This window comes from Papaver somniferum, unplaced genomic scaffold (genome assembly GCF_003573695.1).
Source record: "Papaver somniferum cultivar HN1 unplaced genomic scaffold, ASM357369v1 unplaced-scaffold_21, whole genome shotgun sequence".
Taxonomy (NCBI): Eukaryota; Viridiplantae; Streptophyta; class Magnoliopsida; order Ranunculales; family Papaveraceae; genus Papaver; species Papaver somniferum.
In genome coordinates, this window is record NW_020631041.1 from 4,396,712 (window position 1) to 4,422,738 (window position 26,027).

Genomic DNA, 26,027 nt, shown 5'->3' on the forward strand with positions numbered 1-26,027 from the left:
CACTATTGCTGCCTAACCAATTGATGTGGTTACAACTCAAGCTAACAAAATACTTTTAATAAGACATCTTCGACTTTACCTGTGGGTGTTTCTTTCGGTTATTTTTGAGCCATGTAATTTTAACATGGTGGACTGCCCTATCAGGAACATACTCAGTCTGCCATTTGGGACTGTTCTGTTCTTCCTTCGGAAATTTGGTTCCGAAGACTCTGGATACGGTGTACCCTCTGTGTAATCCTGGTACCTGTGAGTTATGGGCCCACCATGCTTCCGCTGCGCCACTCTGGTATCTGTGAGTATGAGCCCACCTCGCTTCCGCTGCGCCACTCTGATTTGTTGAATGTCTTATGCAACTAAATTTCTAGTATTAGAGCACATAGGTTTCTCCGTTTTCTTTGAGCCAAATGAGCAAACTATTTCAGCTATAGTTTAATTCATCCATTCAAGACCATAACAACAGAATGAATTTTTAGAGAGGACATTGTTTAAACATAAAACCAATAATTTTATGGGAATTTTGTTAAAGTACCTCGTTTTTTTATATCCAAAAAATAAATGTCCCCGTTTTTTATAATTTATTAAAGTGCCCTCACGTTAGTTTTTCCATCTAGTGTTAGTTAAGTCTAATTTACTTTACATATTTGCCCTTTATTTATTCCCACATTGATTTTATACATCATTTTTCAGGCTTTTCGAGTCTGGTTCAGGATCGTTACACCGTTTTCAGGTTCGTTACCTCATTCCCCAAAAAGGGTTCATCATCTCAAGTGTTTTGGGGTTTTTGGTTGGAAGAAATCGACCGTCTACGACATATTTTTAGGTTCGTCGAGCCCGGTTCAGGATCGTGACAACGCTTTCGGGTTCGTCGAGCCCCGTTCAGGGTCGTTACACCGTTTTCAGGATCGTCGGAACATTTACCCTCCCCTCCAAGAAGATGTAATTCAGGGGTAAATAGGACTTTTAATTGGAAAGATAACTGCCATCTAGCACTTAACTGGATGAAATTTGCCTTTTGAATAAAACGGAGTATTTTAACAAATTTCAAAAAAACGGGGCATTTTTTAGTGTAATGTGAAAAGTATGAGCACTTTATCAAAAAAGCCCTAATCTTATTCACATTTTAGTATTTCGCATCACTTTTTTAAAGACAGTTTTACATCTGTTAAAACTTAAAACGATATCCTGATTTTCTTTCTAGGATTCTTTTCTCCGAAAAGCATTCAGTTATGAATTGTGAACATCATAGATCATCGGTTAAATTTGAAAATCAATAATAAGATTTATCGACTGGTGTTGTAGGGCGATTTTTTGTTTTTGGGTTATCGAAAATTATTCTTATTGTACTGCTACTTTGACATCAGTACTTGCCTTGTCCAGGGTCCCCATGTTAATAATATAGCAGTAGGTAGAGCCTATCTATGAAGCATGTTATTGCATTCTGAGTGGTTTGGCCATATAATGGGACAATTCACAATTGCATGCTTTGTCTACACTTTGATTAAGAACCTCTATTATGGACCTTAACCATGAAAGTGGGGTTGTAGTGCTCAATACTTAGGTACAATTAGGTTGTGTTTGGTCACACTAAAACCAAATTCCCAAATTAAAAATCATTTCATTAACCTTCCACGATCTTGACTTCCAAAGACTTTTTATTTGTCTAATAATAAAAACTAACAATCACACCCTAATAATGCCAGGATTTATGTTTTAGTGGTGTAGAAGGAAGGAGAAGGTATTGACAAATTACTAGTTAAACACCATTTTCCTTCTTATATGCTAGAAAACACCCAACTAAACATCACCAACTAGTTATGTATGCCCCCCACTTTTACCACCACAATTGGTGGTTAGTTTCAACAATTAGGTGGTGTTTGTTTTCGATCCTTATCTCCGCGACTCGGTCTTGTTCCGGCTTAAACGAACTTCAGACGTCAGATTTCAACTCAATTTGGTAACTTTCTGTAACAGCGTTGTAAAATTTGCAATGTGACTAAAAATCAACCCTATGTCTCAAAATTTACAAAGCTTTGTACTTGGACCATGTCCAACCATTATTAGTTTAGGCCAGGTCGGTTTGACCCGTCCTTGTTTGTGTTTTAAGGTACCGTTTTTGGTTCTTGACATCTTATTAAAAGTTCTGCAAAGGTACCCACAGAAAGAGAGCTAACATATGACATATGGGGCAGCTGCCCTCCATGCTGCTCCCCCGGGACATTCTTTTGGTCCCTCAATAAAAACCCTTCTTATTCCCCTGACTGAGTCCGATCCAGCTGTTTGGATGGCAACAAAACAAACACTCCTTAAGCAATAAACAACAAAATCTGGTTCAGATGGTATTTTGGTTAATCTCACCATCCATCACTCAAAATCAGTTATAATCCAACAACTACTCCACTGTCGCAGCCACCACGCACGAACCCTAAACTTAAAAACAATATATTCTCTTCTCTGGGGAAAAGGCAACCACCCTTTTTTTCTTCTAGAAAGAAACAGCAGAGCAGTAATGGTGAGTTAAAACACACCAAGACCAGTAATAATATTTCCGTTTGAAGAAATGAATTGAATTCTGTTGTCATTAATATTACTCTAACGGATTTGTTTTTATCATTTTTTTTTAATCTCTACCGGTTTTAGCTCTATCTTCACATGCAATTTTGCAAATCCTTGCTGTGAAATTCATTATACAATTCATTTTTTTATATTAATGATTTTCAACGCTTGTTTTTTTTTTAATGATTGATAAATGCTTCTTGTTTAAGATTGATCATAGAAATCATTCTCACTATGCGTTTCTCTCAATGTTTTTTTGATCCTCTGCTGAAGAAGAACAAGTAATAGTATTTGCTGCTGATTTCAGTTGAGGTAAACAAAAATTCCACTTTTTTAATTTTCTTGAATGAAGAAATTATGGGTTTTTTTCTGTTTGATTCTACTGTTTGGATTGGGAATTAGTGACCCAATCGAAGATAAGCAAGCATTACTTGATTTTTTCAATGGGATACCTCATTATCGTTTTCTGAATTGGAATCAGAGTTCAATTATGTGCAACAATTGGACTGGTGTTACTTGTAATTCTGATAAATCCAGGGTAATTGCGTTGCGATTGCCTGGGGTTGGGTTTAATGGTTCAATTCCGCCGAATACACTGAGTAAATTAACTGCACTTGAGATTTTGAGTCTTAGATCTAATAGGATTAGTGGGGCATTTCCTGTTGATTTGTTGAGTTTGAAGAATTTGAGTTATTTGTATCTTCAGTTTAATCAGTTTTCCGGTCCGTTGCCATTGGATTTCTCGGTTTGGAAGAACCTTACTGTTGTTAACTTATCGTATAATGGGTTCAATGGGAGTATTCCGTCCTCGATTTCTAATTTAACGAGGCTTACGTATCTGAATTTAGCTAATAATTTGCTTTCTGGGGAGATTCCTGACCTGGGTCTTCCCAATTTGAAAGAACTAAGCTTTGCTAATAATAAGCTTACTGGGAGTGTTCCAAAATCGCTTCAGAAATTTCCAAACTCGTCGTTTTTGGGTAATGATATTTTGTTGTCACCGAGTTCTGCTGGACAATCTCCTGGTCCATCACCAAGACCTAAATCGAAGAATGGTGTGAAGCTTAGAGGAGCGGCGTTATATGGAGTTATAGTTGGTGGTTCTGTTGTTGGGTTATTTGCAATTGTTGTTTTATTGTTGATTTGTTGCTCTAAGAGAAAGGGTGGAAATGGTCCTTCGGGGAAGGCACAAAAGGGTGAAAGTTCTCTGGATAAACCGATCCAAGGTGGACAAGACGGGAATACCAAGCTTGTTTTCTTTGAGGGTTTCAATTATGCATTTGACCTGGAGGATTTGTTGAGGGCTTCTGCAGAAGTACTTGGAAAAGGGACTTTTGGGACTGCTTACAAGGCTGTGCTCGAGGATGCCACTACTGTTGTCGTTAAGAGACTCAAGGAAGTGGGTGTAGGGAAGCGGGAATTTGAGCAGCAGATGGAGATAGTTGGAAGGGTCACGCACGAGAATGTTGCTCAGCTTAGGGCATATTACTATTCTAAGGATGAGAAGCTTATGGTGTATGATTACTACAGCCAGGGGAGTGTATCTGCATTGTTACATGGTACGTTATAATCTCTGTTCTCAGGTGTTTTGTGGTTGGTTAATTCTGTCAATATAACCATGAACTTTGCTTTTGGTGGTTGTTTTTTTTTCTTTTGGTAGTCGGTAACGTTGTGTTTGTATGAATCAAGATTCATCTAGATTTTATTTTATTGGTGGATTTGTCTATTTCTATGAAGAGAGATTGTAGTTATGGTAATTTGAGGAACTGAACAAATTCATTTATCTTAGAAATAAATGTAGAAGCAAGATAAGTTAGATAACATACTAACGAACGAGACAACTGTGCCATGTTTATCATGTTCTGTTCGCCAAAATGCAGAATCTTCTGCAAAGTTAGGATTGATAATTCAGTTCACTTTTATGTCACTGTGAAGCTCGTGGTTTTTTGGTCAATTGGTGAAGCTTACTTTTTCAGTATCATATTTACTTCGGCTTCTAAGGATTCTTAAGGTTTTCCACTAAGTGGTCAGTGTTATGGGTCTCGAATTTATGGTAACTGTGGCTTTAGAGCCTATTTTGTAACTTAGTTCCGCCTTTCTTAAAATGGTCTACTGAGTTTCCTAAATTTTTGCAGGAAAAAGAGGGGGTGATAGGATTCCACTAGACTGGGAAACTCGACTGAGAATCGCAGTCGGTGCAGCGAGAGGACTTGCTTGTATTCACTCAGGGAACAATGGAAAACTTGTCCATGGAAACATAAAAGCGTCCAATGTATTCCTCAACTCCCAAAACTATGGCTGTGTTGCCGACCTTGGTCTAAGTACACTAATCACCTCAGTGCCTCCAACTCGAGCAACTGGATACAGAGCCCCAGAAGTAAATGAAATCAAAAAATTATCCCAAGCATCTGATATCTACAGTTACGGTGTTCTCCTGCTGGAACTTCTCACTGGAAAATCCGCAATCCATTCAAGTGGTGGTGGTGACGAGGTCATTCACTTAGTTCGATGGGTTCAATCCGTAGTTAGAGAAGAATGGACAGCAGAAGTATTTGACATGGAACTAATGAGGTATCCAAATATAGAAGAAGAGATGGTAGAAATGTTACAGGTAGCAATGACTTGTGTTTCCAGAGTGCCTGATCAAAGACCAAAAATAACAGATGTCGTCAAAATGGTAGAAGATATCCGCCGAATCGATACAGGCAATAGGCCTTCCACTGAAGGTGGATCAGGGGTCTCAACACCATATGCATCCACTTCCGCTCCCACGCCTCAGTGAGTTGTTTTTTTTTCCTCGTTAAGTTAATTTTTCTTTCCTCCGATTTTCAAATATATTTGTATCTGTAATTTTACTTCAAATTCTTCTAGGAGCATAGGTTTTTAATGGTCTTCTTTTCATTCTTGTGTGACTGTAATTGACTCAATTGATATTCACATTTGAGGTTTTACTTTTATTAGTCGCTGTTAAAATTGGGTTAATCTTGAATAGACTAGCTAATTTCCATGGTAAATGTGTTCTTCCTGTTGTTGTTTTTTTCTAAAATTCTTATGCACTGAGAAAAATTTCGCAACAGCCCAGGACCCTAACGGCGTTGCTAATATTTGTTCGTACGCCAGGCTAATCAACCCGAGGACCTCAATCTTTGTTAGGTAAAAATCAGACCAGACACCCAAATTGACAATGAACACAAACCTTAAAACTTTTCCTTCCCAACCTAACTCTTCCTCTTTACTAATTTTATGAACCAAGAGCACAAAATTTCCACTTTTGGTTCTCAATCAATAGAAGTCAACTATTCCAACCACATTTTCTGAAGAAAGTCAAGCTTGTGTTGACCAAAAATGTAATTTCACAAACAAGTAACGTAATTCCCGCGCTAAAATTTCTTGGTTAGGAAATCACTTTCAAATGTTCGTTTCATCTTAAAACTCGGAGAAATTTCTATCTGTCATTTTTCAATTTTTGTTCAAAAATCAAAAAAGTTCCCTAAAAAAGAATTCATTTTGAGTCTCCTTCTCAAAATCACAGCTCTTGCCGGAAACAAAAAAAATGGCACAGTCAAATCCAGGTTTAAGAAGGCCACCGGGGTACACAGACCCATCAGTACAATCTCACAAGAAACCAACAAGTATCCCAAGATCACAAATCCCGCCGTCGTTCCAGCCGAAGCGGAAACGCCGTTCGTGTTGTTGTTGCTGTTGTTGTACGATCATAAGTTTAATTCTATTCCTTTTGATCATCTTTGCGATTTTCGGTACATTGTTTTACGTTTGGTTTCAACCGAAACTACCTACATTTCATTTGCAATCTATCAAAACACCACAGTTCAACGTGTCTATCACGCCCGACGGAACGTATCTTGATGCTCTGACGGATGTCAGGTTCGAAACGACGAATCCGAATTCAAAACTGGAGTTTGCTTACGATGATATTGCGGTGAGGATATCGTACGAAGATGATGCCGATTTAGGTACGGCGGTTGTACCGGCTTTTACACAAGGGAGCAGGAACATAACTATATTGAATTTCGAGACTAGTACAAAACATTTGTTGATTGATGATGATATGGGATTAAGGTTGAAGAATCAGTTGCATGATAATAATATGGTTGTTGATGTTGAGGTTAAAACTAGAGTTGGTGTTGGTATTGAGAGCTGGAAGCTGGGTATGATGGATGTTAAGGTTGTTTGTGAAAATGTCCAGGTTAAGTCTAGTGGTGGTGCTAACCCTAAATGCAAGATTAATTTGCTCAAATGGTAAGAACTCTTGATTGTTATATAGTCAATCCTCTGTAACTAGATTGATGCTAATAGTTTCGATAAAATGATATACTTATCATGCAGGGCATATGCTTTTTTCGTGAAGTTATCTGATACTTGTTCCTATATATCTTGCAGGATTAACATACATTAGTATGGCAACCAACTCAACGAGGATTATATAGCTAGGGGCCAAATAGCAACTTATCCTAAAGTATTATTTACATTTCTATTTGTAATCAAAAAAAAAAAAAAAAAAAAAAAAACTTCTCATTTTCTTTTCATGTATAATTTAAGATACCAACAAAAAAAGAGAAAAGAAAAATCAAGAAAAGAAAAAAACGTTCCTGTGTACTTTATGATTCATTTAATGTATGTATCGCTTTTAATGGTATTACAAGATTTGCATATCTGCATTAGACAATTGCAGGAGTTTGCTGGTTAATAGACATCCTCTTTTGAGCAGCAAAGATTCATATCACAAAAGCGAAGAGTGTAAGGAAAAGCGGAAACAGTTGCTTCTATTTTACAAGACCTCAAAACAAAAAAATCTCTTGGTCTTTGTTTCCCAATCTTTAATTCCAGCTCCGGCACCGGCACCAATTGTTGGTTGTTTCTTAGGATACTCGGAAGGAAGAAAGTAATGATTTACCAACACCATTCAAACACGGGATTGTAGCAATTTAGGGAAGTTTCTATGGATCATGGTTGGTCACTTTCTTCAAAGTATTCTGAGAATCATGCACGGAAAAGAAAAAACGTTTTGCAAAAATTTAAACTATAGTAGATATAATTTAATAAGTCAGAGCATGGCATAATCTTTACTTTGGTTCTACATATTTTGTCCGAAGTTTGCATAATTCTTCAATCAATTATTTTGAATTCTTAGCTATAGTATTTGGCTTCTCAAGGAGATTGCAGGTGGGGATTGAGTTTGTGTCCATGTTTAAAATTGCAAGCAGTAACATTGAGATTTAGACTAGATGTGGCAGAATTATTTATTTTCTAATAAAATTAACTTCACCGTGGTAAAAAAGAATTATTTAGAAAAATAACTAATGTTATTACAGTAATAATAAAATAAGTATATTGTAAACGACTAGATATTCCTATAAGACAAGAAGTGGTGATTATAAAAGCTTCACTGGAACTTTTGTCTGAACCACGGATCCCGGTAACAATTTTCAGGTTGGTTTGAGTTTCAGATTTTCGAATAACAATAATGCGGAAGATTCATAAAGAAGATAATTAGTAGCCCCATTTAAACTTGATATGTGTAACCCTCTTACAAGTTGGGAAGTTCCAAAAATTCTAATAACAGTTTCCTCCCTCATCTCAACTTTTACCATTCTAGTTTCATTTTGATTATCTTTCGAATTTGGAAGGACATTCACATTTAATTTGTAACTAAGTGTGCATGTATGTTTCGGGATTCATTGCTTAAAACTGATACTTATAGGCCAAGGGCGAACCTGTATTTGATGATGTTGCTCACAAAATTACTTGTTTGAAAACTCATTTCTTTTGAAAACAAGACTTTGCTGTAACATGAATTTGTTAATATTTAATTAATATTTTTGAACTCTGAACCTTGAAGCCGTATGAGCTAAATTTGGTGTGCACTTTGTCACGAATGTTCGCATGACATTTAAATTTCATACTCCCTCCGTTCTATTTTACTCGATGTTCTAGGGATTTTTGTGTGTTTCAAAATAGATGATAGTTTTACTATTTTTCCAATATTCTTACTGATTTATCCTTGCTTTGGAATCACATAATATCATTAATTTTTATTGTAATCAGTATTATAATTTTTAAATCTACTCTAATCTTTTATTATGTTACTAAAAGATGGAGAATTTTGTAGTATATTACTATGGGATTGATAATTTTCCTAGAATTTGGAACCTAAAAACTAGGTAATTTAAATCTTTAAGAAGGAATTAATATGTGTAGAATTGGAAAGATTTTACTCTCTCTGATATTTCTTAATCTCCGTGAAAATCTCTACAATGTCAAGTAAATCAGAACGAAGGGAATATATCGTAAGAATTTACGGACATTCACGCTCCTTTGAAAAGGCGGCAGTGGAAGAGAAAAATGGGCTATGGTTCTTATGAACAGAAAATAATAAGTACATGGTATGTACAGTGTAGCTAGGGATTTTACGTGGTTCATGTTAAACCGTTGAACAGTATCGAACCGATGCCGTAAAATAAAAACGGAACCGAGTGGATTATCCAATGACTTGGGATGATGTTAGTATTATGTCAACAATATTTCATTTTCACCCGTTACGTCTTGGCCTAACCTAGACTCACGTCATGTGTGAAATCTTTTAATGTGTTTGACATGAAAAGAATCACACGTCCAAACAAGTTCATGGATTGATTGTTGTTAGGCCTTGGGTATGTTTCAGAATTTGAATAGTTTACTGTTAAAACAAAACAAAATTGGTTAAAAAAACCAAAATCAACGATTCCTGGGTGAAAAATACATGTAGAATTTGATATTGTTTAAATTGACGAGAATGTAAAAATAGTCAGGATGTAAACAGTTTCATCCTACCCATTTCCAAATACTTTTTCTTATTTTTAATTTACATTAGGATGCATTCAATTTCATCCTCGCTCTTTTTTAAATTTAAGCCATGATGAATCCAGTTCCATTCTTGTTATTTTTTTTGTGTCTGATAGACACATTTTTGTGTCCGATTTGTCTCGATTCTATATATTGTTAGGGCTCATTTTTGTACTTATTATTTTGTTTTATTTATCTGTAGGTATTTTTGGCTAATAAACATTTTTGGAAAAAATTGGCTCGAAAAGTTGTCGGAAAGCACCCGGAGAACATTTGCTATTCGGACTCTCACTTTGGATAAGGGGTAACCTAATTACTAAGGGGCATCCCATTTCCAAGCAGTTGCTAATCGCACCCTTACTCTGGATAAGGGGCAACCATCTTCAACATTCAAAAAAAAAAAAAGGATTTTGGCGGCAAAAAAGTGTAGTTAAAGAGCAGTTTTGGAAATCGTGATTTGGAGGAGTTTGAGGTCGATTAAACCTCTGATTTTCATAGGATAGACTCCTTATAGGTCTAGGAATCTGATATGGGTATTTAAATCGATTATATTGGGCTCAATCGACGGATTTTTCTCACAATAAGAAAATATGGAAAGTCACGTGTGTGACCTGTTTTAGGGCATTTTAGAGAGATTAAAACGCTGTAAACCTTCCCAAAAATTTGTATATATCTAAGGAAGAATTTAGAATAAAAAAGAAAGCTCAAAAACGCGTAGAAATCCTAAAACAAGAAATTGTAGCAACTTGGTCGTGAAGAGAAGGAAAGAGATTTTGGAAGATTTGGGAGAGATTTAATCGGTATTTTTGATATAAATAGATTTCTTGGGTCATATAAAAGAGTTGTCGAGAGTTTAGAAACCTAAGGAGAGCCAGAGAAGAAGAAATCAGAGCTTTACCAAACTCTGTTTCTGCTGCTGCTGCTGTTGAAGAAGAAGAACAGCTGAAGAACATTGACCCCCGACAGACAGTCGCAGAAAAGTGTCACTGTTTAACATCTGAAGAACATTAAGCGGTTCGGGGCAGTCTTATTTCAGGGCAGTCTTAAATCAGCGACAAAGCAATAGTTTTCTGTAACAGTTTCATTGTAACAGCTGTTTTGCAACACAAATACAATGTTGTAAACAGTCTGTGTTATTAATTTCCACTCTTTTAATCATCGTTTGAGCAACAAACACATATTTTGAGATCATGATTAATATGAGGAGCTACACCACATTGTTAAGGCGATAGAGGAAGCTATTTTCCCAACAAAAAAGTGGTATATTCTATTTTATCTTTTTATTTGCAATAATTATATGATTATTTGCCTTGAACTATTATTGAATATGATTTTTATTTGAGTGATTGTGATTTATTTTGATGGAGTATGCTTAGTTTTAATACTTTTGATGCTTCATACTTGGTATTTACAATTATTACTTTTGAAAATCTACTTGTTGCAATATTTTAGAATCAAATTAAACAAGTAAATTGCTTAAATATAAGTATTGGTTTAATCACTTTGAACTTGGAAAATAGTGGAATCTTAGCCTCGGTGTTTCTTTTAGTATTGATATCATCTTTGATTGAGTTTTCTATAATTTTTAGTGGGTTTTCTATTTTAATATTAGGATTTAAGTCTAATTAATATCCTTCACAAGTCTGAGAATCGAACAACTTTGACCACTAATTCCAATTCTAATTCTAATCGACATTAGTGCATTTTGTTAAAATCCGACGAGAGATTGAAACATATCTTTGAAGACGATGAATTCTGACGTGACGATGATCAATATTCATACAAAGAAAATCAATGGCTATTGAAATGGATCGTGATTACGAAGATTAGCATAAACTACTTCTTCTGCTCTGTATTTTATCTTAAAAAGGAAGAAATCTTTAAATGGTTTAAGATCAATCAATATACCATTATTCTGATTAGTCTTTTCTATTTTATTGGGTTTTATGTAGATCAAAATATTCACATTGTAAATTATTTTTATCAATCTGCAATGTATTATGATCAAACACGAGGTTTTCAAAATTACTTACGACAGTTTCCACCATCATCTCGACTTTTAACTATTTAATTTTCATTCTTGAATGTTGCTTCTTCTTCCAAACATCGTAACCTTGTTTACAATAAAGTTTCGAGCCAAGTAATGTAAGTTCTGGGATCTATTGCTTAAATATTGATACTGTGATTGTCCATATCGTATATGTCCACTCACCAAAATTACATGCTAAAAGGCCGATCCAACCAGATACGAAGGTTTCGATAGATGTTGGAAACCAGGTGGGCCCTTCCCCACCGTGGAGTACCATGTCACCTATCTCTGTCCTACATTTTTGTCCCGCATCCATCCTATCCTTTTCTCTTTGAATCTGTCGGTGTTTATTAGTATTTTCGTTAAGAAATTAAAACAAGAGTCTTTTGCGGTATGGTACGAATTTGTTACATTTGGATCACGGTTGGCCACTGTCTTCGGTGTTATCTGCCAATCAAACAATAGTGAGAAAAACAAAATTCAGCGACCACAAACAAGAGCATGGCAGTATCTTTTCTCCTATCACCACGACCAACATGTGGCTTCTTCCTTTAATTTTTACTCCCTCCGTCCTACTATTAAGTGGACCTATTTATTTTTAGATTTGGTCTCATTATTAAGTGACCTATATCACTAAAAAAAGAAATATTTTTAAAATTTTCTTTTTAATTGATATAAGAAATATGCATAATTTGATAGGCGTATTTATAGTCGTTGCGTAGGTGTTTTAAAATGTTTTTCAATGGTATGAAGTTTGAGAATCCGTGGTGTAGTTTGAGAGATAAAGCATTTCAAAATTTCACTAATTATTATCCATAAGGGTATAACTGTAAAATATGCTTAAATATACTCTTTTCTCTTATTTGGAATAGGTCGCTTAATAGTGGGACGGAGGGAGTACTTCCGAATAAGGGGCTTGTTTTTATCAATTTTGTTTGAAACAATTATAACATATGGATTAGTGGCTTTGTTTTTGGTCTTGGGATCCCGAAGTAGCCATGGAACATGCTAGACCTTCGGACAAAATCACCTGGCAATACGAGGGGTTTGGGAATTACGCGCGGATTTGGCTTTGGCAGAAATGTGAGTCATGATTTTGACTTCAAAATAATCATCAAACCAACTTTTGCTTTATTAGAGTTAGAATTTTGATTTTTCATGGTTCAAGAACGGGAAGAGAACAAAAAAACGGGAAACAGAAAAAATAATTTACAAGAAATAAAGAAATTGCTCAAAATTTTGTTACCAAAGATTTCTCCTAAATATTTATAGACAAATAGAGATTTCTCGTGAAACTGAAAAATATTGCTCGGCCACATACTTACGCTAGGTATCAGGCACACTTTTAATGTCCGCTCGACTAAATTTGATTTTGGTCCGGATATCGTACCAAATATAGTCTGATATTTGGTTTTAGTCTGATTTTTAATCTTTAATTCGTTCGACTGCGTGTGGTTTCTGGACCAAAATTTTGGTTTTAAATGTCCATTGTGAATGCTCTTAGAAACCTCATTTCCTTTTTCTAAAAACAAGACTTGGCCCTGATTAACATGTATTTGTTTCGACACGTCAGGGATATTTAAATAAAATTAGATCGATGTGAATCATAAAAATTTGTTACTTAAATTTTGTTTGAATTTTGAACCATAACTCATCTACCATAGACCAGTAACTTTCAATCCAACCCGACCCAGAACCTTAAATGGTCGTGGAATTATTCGAATATTGAAGTCCGATTCTACGCATATTTTTTGACAAATATTCATCCTTTGATTAAATTATGGTAACATGTTATGTAAGACGACATTCTTAGCGCGCAAAGTTTGATACGACATTCTTTGCGTGTTCAAATAAAAAGTAACTAACCAGTTATCCAATTTGAACGATGTTACCCTAACATGTTATGTGAGACGACATACTTAACGTGTTCAAGTTGGATAACTGGTTAGTTACTCTTTATTCGAGTGAGAATGTCAAATAAAAAAGTGTGCGTCAAGTTAGATTCCAAATTAATATTGTGAAATTGGTTATGGATCCATTGACTGTGGTCACCCACAAACAAGTAATAAATATTAAGCATAAAATGGCTATATTAACAAAGTAGTTTTCTTTTAATAACTAATTAAAAAATAACTTACAAGAACAGCTTAGGCAGAAAAAAAGAGTAAAAACAAAGTAGTTTTCTCCCAATGTAACCTATTTATTATTTTTTAAAAATGCAATTGATGATGACAGTGTGCTGAAAATATTAACCCATTGATAATCCTAGGTATAACAGTCGTACAGAGCATCCAACTTCAGAACTACTTTCAACAATTTCCTCCATCATCTATTGAGCGAAGCCAATATATAAGTTTTGGTTTATCCCATTAAAAAGATGTTGTGTTTGACCATCTTGTATTTTTCATGTTGTTCACTAAGTGACATATTAGAAAACAAATTTATGTTTTAAAACATGCTATATCGTATGAATTTGTTACATGAACTTTGCAAGGATGCTAATGGGGATACTAATTTGTTTGGGGGTGTATCAACCCCAAGGCATATACTGTTTTGTCTTACGTGTATTTTGGTACACCCCTAAACAATCCGGTCCCCCTATCAGCACTCCTGGAACTTTGGGCACACATACACGGTTCCATCCCCATCCACTCTGGAGTACAGTGTGGCCAAATCTGTCAAAAAAAAAAAAAAATTATATGGACTTAATCCAACTACTCTCTAGGAGATTGCAGTTGGTCTAGGATTGGGGCACGTTTGTAAATTACAAAATAAAATATCTTTGTTTCATAAAAAATTAATTTTTCAACTTCTAAAAATCGTATTCAAATCCGATACCCAAACTAATTTGCGGGCGTTTCGATTTCTAAAAGTCAAAAGGTAACCTTTTAATTGTTATCCAAGCAGGCTATAGGTATTTGTGTGGATGTTTAAAACGACATTAGATTCCTGATACTGATGATGAAGAACAAAGCTGAATGACACTTCGTTTTCTATCAGTGGCACACTGAAACAAATTGGGCGTCGTGTAGGTATATATATCATGGATGCAGGAAAAAGCAACCAGAAAAAAAAAAGTCAGTGAGAGAATCTCCTGTCCATTTTATAATTTATTTATTGGTGAATTGTTCACGCACGTAAAATTAAAGTGCCGGTGCAAATGATCAAATTTGCAGATTCAGTTCTTTGTTTCTTGCTTCTAAGTTGAAATTAAACTTTGGGTATTCTTCGGAATCGTCACACCTTTGATTAGTGTTGGATAAATAGTCGTATTCCTTCCGAATTAACTGTTTCGGAAAAAACAATCATATTTTGGTCCCAAATACCTCTTCCCCATTGTTGAGGTGATGGTGATGAAGTGGTGATGGCGGCGGTGGCTATACCCAAGAAAGAAAATGATGAACCCTTCTAGGAAATATGATGTAACGATTCTGAATGTGTGCTGAAATTCTGGTGCCATGTGACGATTAGGTACTTCCATGGCTTGATTTAACTATGATATGCGACATATCTCCCTGGTGAATGGTCTAGTGGCCATTCTAAAAGAATTTTGTAATGGTGTGTGATTGTTTAGTGAACCGTTATAAGGAAGCGTTATTGTTTTTGATAATACTCTTAAATCTAATTAACAACAAAAAAGATAGAAAACCCAGCTACTCAGGTAAATCAATACACTATAATGAAAAAAGTTATGGAGAAGCCCCATCGGAATATTGCATGTAGGAGGAATAACTCATGGGAATTCACCGAAAGAAACCAATATTTTGAGAGAAAAAATCTAATATTAATGGCTTGTATTTGTTATTAATAATGTTTCTATTGAACTACCACCACCAGTTTCTGCCATGATTTTATCGAAGAAGAAACCATTATTTGGTTGGGGTTTGCATTTTTCTTTCCCTTCTCTTTCCACACGAAGGGAGGCGAAGTTTCTTTTATTCATTTCATCTAACGGCAATAACGAGCATTGCTAACCTACATATTAGTGTTATACACGATCACACGGCTGTGATTTCCGATTGATACATGTGGATGATTTTTAAGGTTAAGATTCTTTTTATGGTGTTATCTGGGATATTACATATTAGGGATGCAAGCATGGGTTTCGGACTTGTTTTCTACCTGATTGGGCTTGTGTGCAAATGAAGTTGAACATGCCCAATCAAAATAGCTGGTTGGATTCCACAAACAATTCTTTCCGGTTCATGCTATGCTAATACTTGGTTGAATGTCGCCAGATCTTTAGAAGGAAGAAAATAATGATTTAAGGACGCGCACTTAAACATTATATTTAGCAATTTAGGGCAGTTTTTATTAAGAACTTTGGTTGCATTTGGATTTGAAGTTTTAATTTCCATGATAACTTAATATACCCTAAAAAACTACTTGCATCAGCTATTAGTATTAGACATGTAGTAGGATATAGCTTTTCTGACTTTAAAACTACTTGCATCAGCTTCCTCCCTCATCTCAATTTTCTATAATTTTTTTTGTTCGTGTTCGATTGTTTCTTCTTCCTAACAATTAGCATTCTAATTTTTGCATAGAATAAAATCTAGGGCTAAGTGTATTTATAAGTTTTGAGATGTATGGCTTAATATCTTTATTGTGATTGTCGAGCATGTACATGTTGTTGTTGTCCACCAAAGTTACATCTTTGAAAGCACATTTTTTTTAAACAAGAATTTTGTTATTTCATATGAATGTTTTACATGAACTTTAAGTTAATTAGATGGTGCATAAGTATTTGCAGACTAAAATTGTTAAATTAGGTATACAACTTCAAGAATATTGATTCAGAATGCCGATTACCGAATTAGGATCAAATTGACTTTTATTTTGACTCTGATATCAAGCCAAGTCTTGGTTGGTGAGAAGTTGACTTGTCCAGTTCGAGGGAATGGATGGACTAAAGCATATCACTTGTATTTCGTTGGCATGAATGGTAAGTAACTAGTATGATACAAATGTAAGAAGACGACCTAATTTAAAGCTAGTTTTGATTCGCTTTCGCTCATTAATTACGGGAGATCCCAATAAAACTAGGCCATAAAACTATACTCCGCCAATTTTATTAAATAGCTAAACCAGACTACACTCTTTCTTAGTCAAACTATGGATCCGAAAAAATAAATATTGATGTTCTTTTTGATACGGATGATGATTCACATATTGCAGGAACTGGACTGACATTGAGGAATTTTGCGGGTGTTTTTGGAACAGCAAAAATCACCACAGTAACAGCAATAGACGAAGAACAAGTTGAAGCCTTAGCAGTCTTGGAAGCAATAGAATAGGAAACAACAAACGAAATTCAGTAACTGCATTTGGAATCAAATAGTAGTAATATTGTGTCAACCAATAACGCTCTTTTACTAGCATTAGTTGGACTACAAGTAATGTGGTTTATAATTGTTTAGTTAAACTTTAATCAGTTAATAAATGGGTTTATAAATCTGTCAAGAGAACTATAAACTCTTGGGCAGACACTAAGCAAGCATGCTAGAACAAACACTTCAAATGATGAATGATCTTCACTTCCAAGTATTCTAAGTGAAGATATGGAGAAAGACTATAGTTCTGTAATGGTTTGATCTATTCGTGAAATGATCTTTCCTACTAAAAAAATAAGAAAAGACTACACTCTTATTACTTTTTTGCTCGAGCAATATATATTTTATTCAAAGAAAAACAAAAAGAAAATAAGCCCAATTCGGGCTCTTTACAAAAAAAAAAAAAAAACTATCTGAATCAAGGTAACTTGAGTTGAAGGTTGCCTAATAACAAAAATGCAGAAAATTCATCCAGAAAAAGAGTAATAATACAATTCAAAAATGTTATGTTGAATACGTACTCAAATCAAAAGAATTTATAATTACTTATAACAGTTCCCTCATCTCAGTTTTTATAACCGGTCTATTATCATTTTTGATTGTTTTTTCTTTCTGTAAACATTTAACTTCCTATAGCTTAGCATCTCTTGCTAACTGTACTGTGTATTATATGTTTTGGGATCCATGGCTGAAGACTATTATTATGATAGGCCAACAACATGTATTTTATGATGCTATCACCAAACTTACATGTTGGAAAACTCATTTCTTATTTAAATCAAGACTTTGTCATAACATGGATTTGTTTTAACCCGTCATATAAATTTGTTACTTAAGTAATGTTGTTTCAACTGAAAGCTTTTATCAGTTTAATTCCGAGTTCAATTTTATGTGAACTTTTTCTGGAATGTTCACATAATATTTTAGATTCATTATTCAGTTGAATTTTAGTGGTTGGTGATGTGTGAGGAAAGTCTTTTGGCTCTGGACTAATAACCAACTAACTCAATCAATTAGTTGAAAATGTCAACTTCATACTCTTCTAAAAAATGTGCACAAAATTAAAGCTAAAATTTTTCGATTGAAATTTCCGATCACAAAACATGTTTTTTTTTTATAAAAAAAAAGAACCCAACAACTTACTAATTCTATTATAAACCAAAGTACCAAACCCTGTAAACAAACAAAAATTTCACAAAAATATAAAAAATATAAAGACATTTGAACTTTAATTGCAATTGCTTGGTACAAAATCTTTCGCCCCCGTGTCAATTGAAAAAACAAGCTTTTAATCAATGTTCATAAGTGATAATAATGCTGACAGAGTTTTGAAAATGAGGCCTATTAGGCTTCCATAATCGTGATGCTTAATAGCCCGTACACAACTTATATTTTTCAAAATTACTGCAACAGTTTCCACCATCATCTCAATTTCCAACTATTTAGTTTTCATTGTTGGTTGTTACTATCTTTTAACAAACATAGTAGATTTGTTTATAATTAGGTTTCGAACTAAGCAAATATATAAGTTTTGTGATCTATGGCTTAAAAACTAATGTTATGATTCTCAATCTTTATATAATTCATGATATTGCTCACCAAAGTTACATGATAGAAAACCCATTCTTTTTAAAACAAGATTTCTTGATAGATTGAATGAATCTGTGACATGAACTTTGGGATCTACCCGGTCTCATTCCCATCCAGCGACGTCCACTATAAAATGGGCTTTTTAACAAAGTGGCAAGTTTTTTGGATCATAATTAAGAAACTGGCCATTCTTGTGAATCATTATATAAAGTGGTCGAGTTTGACATTTTCCATCCAAGTTAATTTCGGATGTGGTAGTCATCCGACCTAGTAAAAGACACTAACACCCCTTTCATGGACTGACTAAATCGAGTTAGCGTTATGAGTCGTTTTCGAGTCAACTCAGTGACTTAGATCAAGTGAAGAATATCATTTAGACATTTCTACATACATGTTGACTGTGTGAAACCAGTTAGCAAGGGATAGATGTGTGATCGATTTGTAAACTTTTCCATACTCCTTCCCTGCATTGAATACAAATCTAACACAAACTCCATCACTTAAACAATCACAAACACGAAATTTCCATCGATCTTAAACCATACATTACAAATAACCAACACCAGAGCATCAGGTGAGAATGGTTTGGTTTACCAGGTAGAAAAGGTGGAAAAATTGACGTTGTTCCGACAATGTCAATTTTTCCTGATTCTTCTCTGATTAATTTCAGCTAAAACTTCTCGTAGAACTACCACTTTATCAACCACAAACCCATTCTTCCAAGCTCAACAGAAATCCCATACATTCATACGCATCATGTCACTTCCTCATCTTTACTTTGAAATTCTTTGCAACTGTCCTAACAACTCACTGCAAATCCAAATCAAATTCAAATCCATGAGTTTTTATAGCACCAGATGAATTAGCGAAACCCATTGTCTCAAATTGAGTTTGTTTAACTTAAGAATCAAAAAATCATCAAAAAAGATTGACTATCTATAACAAGAGATTGAATGGTTTTGCTGGTTTGGTTTTGATGGTAGTGGCAAGAACATAATTCCTAAAGAAGAAAAAGCTGAAGCACAATATACGGTCGGTTTCGTTATTAACTTATAAGGATGTGATGGTCATTATACCATGAAAAATTGACTTAGTCAATCACGTAGACCATTCTGATGGGCCCAGATATGTAAAATAACAGAAAAGAAACTTTATAAAAGGTTTAATTTTTTTAACCGATTTATTAAATATATGGTTGGAAGCTGATCATTTTGTTAATTTGCCCCTATAAAATACCTCGTTTGCCAATATCTGTCAAATTTTGTACAATGGCATTACGAGACTGCATATCTGCATTTGGCACAGTTGGTTAATGAATTTACAGGACATGGATGATATATTGATATGGGGACATCTGAATTAACACAGTGTATATGGATCCGGTATACAACCTCCTTAGAACATGACACAAATGAAAATGATCCGTATCATGAGTTCGGCGGAGCTAGGCGTAGAATATAAATTTGTGCATCCTATGAAAATAAAGATGTACAATTGCAACTTGTCTATTGGTTGGTTGTTGTTTTATTTCGTTAAGGAGTGCACAAATTTGCATTAGGTGACGGTGGTGGTAGGTAAAATGATTCCCGAAGCCTATCATAGAATGTTTTCGTAAAATATTCGTAAATTTTAATTTCATTTAATTATTCATTGCCCCCACAATGAAAGATTATATTTTTTTTTAGAGCAAGTCTTATGATGGGATCCAACATATTCCAAGCATGGAAAATTCATGGAATGTCAAGTCTAGTGGCTTTCAAGTTGGGGTTTTTCACAGAAAATCCAAGTAAGGTTCCACGGTTTGGTGGAAGGGTCCGTATAATCCATCTAAACGTCAATAAGAATAGCGTTAAACGCAATTAAGAATGGAGCTAAAAAAACGCAATTAAAAATTGCGTTATTTTTTTATCCGTAGATTTAAAATGAGTTGTTGAAATCTAACGGCTGAAAAAAAAAAGTTCAATTCTTAATTGCGTTTTTTTAGCTCCATTCTTAACTGCGTTTTTTTAGCTCCATTAAAAATAGCGTTTCTACTATTCCATAATTACACTTGCGCTTCCACCCACAGTTCTAAATACTGAGGTGACGTGGAAGATGGAAAATGGATGGATTCCACCATAAGACTAGCTCTTACACTGTATTACCGTGAATTGATTTCGCCACTAATCAGAATTGGCGATTGTAGATCAAGAATCCTGCAGAGGAAGAAGAAGGTAATGACCTTACAGGAGCCTACGCAAACACTGGATCGTATAATTGAACTTAGTGAAGTTTTTATTGATCAAAGGTTGGCCAGTTTCTTCAACGTTGTCTGCCAATCATGCTATAATGAGGAAATAAATAAATAAAATCTTTTGCATAAAGTTATTTAGCTGCAATAGCTTTTTACCATAAACAAATTTCAGCGGACACAGACAAGAGCGTGGGAGAATCTTTACAAATATTAGCATCAACAAATTGACTTCGGCAGAAATCTGAGTCTACTTGACTCTGACTTCAATACTGCAGCCATCCATCCAAGTTTTGCTTGATAAAAGCAAGAAGTTCGATTTTCCAAGGTATTAAAAAGAACAAGAGAGCGGTTGAGCAAAACGGGAAAGAAAAATTTACTAAAAAAAATAGAAAAAAATTAATGAACAAAATCCACGTGGAATTGAAGAATATTGCATGGTCATCAAAATATTCATTGCCCGTGTGATCAATCAGATACGCTAGACACACCAAATATAGCACCGAAGAAGTGTGATCAATCAGATATGCTAGACAAACCGAATATAGCACCGAAGAATACACTTAGAAGGAATCCAACAGTCTCTAACAACTTCTCATCATTGGGATTAGAGCCATGGAAGTGGGTCTACATCTGTTTGTCTCTGTCGGTGCATTCCTCGATTCTTTATCGGAAATGCATCTAGCATTTTTGTTTGGCTATCAATACTACAAATAGCTAAATCCGCAAAGCAACTACGCGAGCCAGGTGGAGACTTGTGTTTGTGCTTGAAATTAATAAGAAGAGTATTATTGAGTCCTGCTATCACGCGCGCCACCGCGTGATAACCAAAATGAACTTGCACCTATGTGTCGCTTGAATTTAACAGCTATATGGCTCCGGATTCGAAGGATTTTATTATTCTCTGTATATATTCTATTCTTCGAGCAACCATAAGTTTTGCGTTTATTTCATTTTCAGTCCTCTATTTTAGAAAAATGATTCATTCTTTCCATTAATATGAAGTTTTGGATCAAGATTGTCATGATTCAAGCCGTGTATTTCTATTCGAAATAAGATTATTAACTTGTGTTATAGCTCTCAAGTTTATTTTTTTTTAATAATATGCTTGCACAATGCTAAATATTGATCTTTTTACCCCTTCTAGGAAGATCACCAACTGCATCAGCAGAACTATCTCGATCTAAATGTAACAATGTTGATCCCCATGATTATGATCAAATAAATTATCAACTGCATTCAAACAGAATTTTGAATAAATTTTTTTGATAATCTCACTTGCTCTACCAGTTAGTGGAAGAATTATAGAAACCGTAGTTTATGTGCATGATTAACTCTAAAAGATTTTTTTTTTGATCAATACTCTAAAAGATTTAATTCTACTCTTGTTGCTGGACTGTTTGGTGCATACTGTTGTATCTCTTTTTTTTTCTTTATAATAAAATTTTATCCTTTTAAATCAAAATGTGAACACATTTATGTCGAGGCCATCCAAGTGTTCACAAACAATATTCGCATACGTCCTAATTCTAGAATTGTACATCGTATGCGTAACGGGATGATTATATCGATTCATCGACTCAAAGCCTTCGGGCTTGTCATTGTCTAGTCGAATATTATCATGAATAATGTTCGTGTAAAGAAATAAATCAAGAAACAAGTATAAATATAAAGCATATGAAGTTTAACTCGGAATGTAAGATGTAGAAATGTAAATGAGACAGATTTACGTGGTTCGACACTAAGTCCTACGTCCACGGGGTTTGGTGTTTCACTATGTACTGAATGGTTACAAAGATAGTCGAATGACTTTAGAATATACATGGGTCTGCGGAAGTAGGTGGATTACTTACTCTTCATATTTCTCTCTCCTATATTCTCCTCTAATTGCTCTCCAAAATGGTCTGCCCCTTCTCTCTTATTGGAGAGGGGTATTTATAGGGAGAGAACGTGGGTCCCATCTCTGAAGTGCCGTTGTAATCTTATCTTCTTGTGCTTTGTGCCTATTACGCAAAGGTCTTCGGTATATGCCGCAGCCTGAGCTTGAACACGAAGGGTTATCCTCGCTTCTTCCACGAGCTGATCGACACGTGTATATCTCTTTGGTATTTAATGCGGGCAGATGGATGTCTGCTCGTGTCAGACAAGTGTCTCTTTGTCTGGTCACATCTGTGTCAGCCAAACTTCCTCTCGGCCGTTGATCTGGGATCTTCCTCGGGATTGGGTGCGTTAATACCCAAGGGGTATTATCTGGTGCTCCTCTGAGCCATCATACCTTTGTGGTCCTCTGTCCCTGACCGTCAGATCTGCTGACCGATGGCATCTTCTGATGAAATGCTTGCTATCATGTTTTGATGTCTCGCTTCACATGCCTTCCACGTGTCTCTTTCTATACACGTGGAGGATGATGAAGGTGTACATACAATTTCCCCTCTTCTTCTAACTTGGGCGTATTTTGCAATTTTGAAGAAGAAGGTAGTCCTACACGTTTCCCACTTTGCATTAACTTCTCCCATAACTGCTCCTTGGTACGAGGAGCAGTTATTGTCTTCTCTAGCTTCATAAATAGGAAAGAGAATGTGAAAAAAACTTTTATCCTCTTCTTGTCAGTGTTCATTCTCTTCTTGTTTCTTGTTCTTGTTCTTTAGTCATTTACTATCACCGTCTTGTGAGGAATAACATTCAATTTTCTGTTTCTTTCTTCTGCTTCTTTCGTTCTTGATTGTTGCTTCCCCTGTATTGTCGATATCTCCGATCCTCCTTTCTTCGACTGCGGTTGGTGCTTGTCGTCCTCTTTTATACAGGTATGGGATTTTTTATCAGTTGTTCACCATTGTTTTATCTGTATTTATCCGTTTGTCTCTGCTGCTGTGTTCTTGGTTTTGTGATGAAGATCATACATGTCGAAGCATATATGCTTGCCCCTGTTCTTTGTTACAGCGTCTGTGAGTCTGTATGAGTATTATCCCTGGAGTCGGATGGAGTATTTTTTAGTTTCTTAGGGTTTTTCATGTTTATCCGGATGAACCATCAATTATGGGTTTTTTGATCTTTAGTGATCTCCTCGTATTCTTCTCTAAACTGTTTTTGTGTTTCCTTGTAGATATGTCTGATCGTCCGCGGGCTCCTTACCAAACTCCGCCGTCTAGTCCGCCAAGATCCCCTCCGCGTAGAGATCCTGATAGATCTCCACTTGGGGAAGGTCCTCACAAGTCTTCGCAATCGGATCCTCGGGGTCATAGGGTTTCGTCTTCCTCCGGTGTGAAGATTATGCCTTCTAAAAAGGGGATATGCCGAAGGGTCCTTCGGGTCTAGGTATGCTTTAACCGCGCCCCTTCTCGTCCTCGTGAAGATTCTAGGAGTACGCAGGCTCCTCCTCGTGATGACTCTAGGAGTACGGGCTCCTCCTCCTCGTAATGAAGTGGTGGATGCTCCGCCCCTTCGTTCAATGGCTCCTCCTTCAGTGCCTCCGCAAAATCTTGCCGCCTCCTCCCGCGGTTTTCTTTCAAAGGGAAGTACTCCAAGGGTACTATATCGAGAGCTGATCCGTCTACAAATCTTCCTTCTAAAAGGAAAGCTTCGGAATTGGGTCCTACTTCTGATTCCGCAGACGAAGAAGAAACTGTCCCCGTGATACGCAACATTTCAGTTGGTAAGAAGAAGGTCACTTTCAAGCATATTGATCTTGAGATGTTCAAGGAAAAACATGAACTCCAAGCTTTTGAGGTTCGCTTCTATGCTCCTGACGATGATATCACCTACGAGCTCCTTGCTAATTATCAGTTTGACGAGTTTCATCTGTTGACTACGGTTGGAGCCTTCGAGGCGGGTCTTATGTTGCCCTTATATAAGTCGGGTGACTCCTTTTATTATGACGTGTTGGCTAGTCGCGAAGGCTCTTCTACGAACACTCATAATCGTTCCGTGTCACAACTATCTGGGAATTATCTTCGTTCACTGAAGGAATGTTATCTGCGGAGCAAGGGAGAGACTATGATGACCTGCTATGTTCCAAATCCTGCTGAGAGAGAGTGGTACACTCCTCAGAACTTTAACAGTTCTTTTGGGGATTATGTCAACAGCAGAAACCGTAAGCCGTGGAGTGTTAGTCTTCGTAATATTGCTGCTCCCCGTGGTGAAATTCGTCTCTTGAGTGAGGTGAGTGATGCCAAGCTGAAGTATGTTCCTGGTACTGAGGGATCTGCTAAACGGAAACTCTTTCCTGCTCGTGAAAGGATTAAGCGTGACCATGATTATGAATGGCATGCTACTGTTATTGAGGTAGTTGGTCCTTGGGCTTACGGATGGATTCCGGGTCCACGTGGTTGGCGTCCTTCTGAAAATAGCAAGCCTCGTGAAACTCCTCCTGCTCGTTATGGAGATTTCTGTCCTTGGCGTCCTAATTTCGCGGGCATGAATTTTCCTTATGCTCTTGATGTCGTTGATGGAGATGAGGAGGAGGGTTCTGGTGCTATCCATCCATCAAAGAGTGCTGCTGCTGCCAAGGTATAGTTTCTTCTTATATTCTCTATCTTTTTGCCCCTTTTTCCTTGCTTGAAATAATTTTCATTTTTGAAGTGAGGGAAAAAATGAGCCTTTGTGGGATGTATACTGGTTTGTAGGTGTCGAAGAAGAAGAAACTTGGACCCAAGCAATCTTCTACTGCGGTTATCAGTGAGGCTGAGGGTTATGAGGAGGTTACGAGTCCCGTAAACCAAGGGTATGGTGAGGATGAAGAAATGTCCAACGGAGAAGAGCGTACCGAACTTCTTACCTGATGACGAAGGTGGTAATGGAAGAAGAGGTTGCCGCGGGTGGTGATCTTGAAGAAGAAGTTGCGCGGGTGGTGATGGTGACGAAGAAGTTGCCGCGGGTGGTATGGTGAGGCTGAGGGTTGTTACCGTCGGTGGTACTGGTGGGAGTGGATCTGCCCCTGTTGGTGATGACATTGTTGGTGTGGGTACTTTGCCCGTAATTTCCCCAGAATTCTCTTTCGGTAGGATATATTCCGCGGGGGAATCCTTCGATGTGACTGCTGCCATGGGTCTTGCCGAGGACTTCTCATTGCTTTCCCACATGATGATTGGGATGTGCTTGGGGACCTTGGAAAAGAATGTACCACTGATCGCAAGCTGAGAACGCAGGTGGTCATGCTGAGGGTGGTAATGTCGAGACTTGCGCGGGTGAGGAGATAACCGCCAAGGGGAAGTCTGCGGTTGAGTCTCCTTCCGAGGATTTTCCTTTCTCGCTAATGCCTGAAGGTGAAGATGCCATTTTGGCTTGGCTAAAAAGAAGAATGATGTTCGTCCCTAACCCTGCCCCCGTGGTCACTGGTGAGAAGAATTCCGACGCTTATACTCGTCGAATGATGCAACTGTCTTCTGAAGCCCGCGTTGCTGAGATGTGGGAGAAGGATCTTAGAGCTTCGGAAGCTAATTTAGTGGTTGAC

The 26,027-nt window shown here is 36.3% G+C and overlaps 2 protein-coding genes across 2 annotated transcripts; both read left to right on the forward strand.

Moving 5' to 3' along the window:
- The first annotated feature begins 2,358 nt into the window (after window positions 1-2,358).
- LOC113339641 (probable inactive receptor kinase At4g23740) lies at window positions 2,359-5,535 on the forward strand. The gene is made up of 3 exons (XM_026584881.1): window positions 2,359-2,509; window positions 2,827-4,112; window positions 4,689-5,535. Exons 2-3 carry the CDS (start codon window positions 2,900-2,902, stop codon window positions 5,333-5,335), a joined length of 1,860 nt encoding a protein of 619 aa, XP_026440666.1. The 5' UTR covers window positions 2,359-2,509; window positions 2,827-2,899; the 3' UTR covers window positions 5,336-5,535.
- A 500-nt stretch (window positions 5,536-6,035) lies between these two features.
- Window positions 6,036-7,210, forward strand: LOC113339642 (NDR1/HIN1-like protein 6). Its single transcript, XM_026584882.1, has 2 exons — window positions 6,036-6,813; window positions 6,955-7,210. Exons 1-2 carry the CDS (start codon window positions 6,107-6,109, stop codon window positions 6,968-6,970), a joined length of 723 nt encoding a protein of 240 aa, XP_026440667.1. The 5' UTR covers window positions 6,036-6,106; the 3' UTR covers window positions 6,971-7,210.
- Window positions 7,211-26,027: the final 18,817 nt, after the last annotated feature.

Coding starts and splice junctions, on each gene's coding strand:
- LOC113339641 (XM_026584881.1), top strand. CDS start 2,900: ATGAAGAAATTATGGGTTTTTTTCTGTTTGATTCTACTGTTTGGATTG. Junction 4,113..4,688: donor TGTATCTGCATTGTTACATG/GTACGTTATAAT, acceptor AAATTTTTGCAG/GAAAAAGAGGGGGTGATAGG.
- LOC113339642 (XM_026584882.1), top strand. CDS start 6,107: ATGGCACAGTCAAATCCAGGTTTAAGAAGGCCACCGGGGTACACAGAC.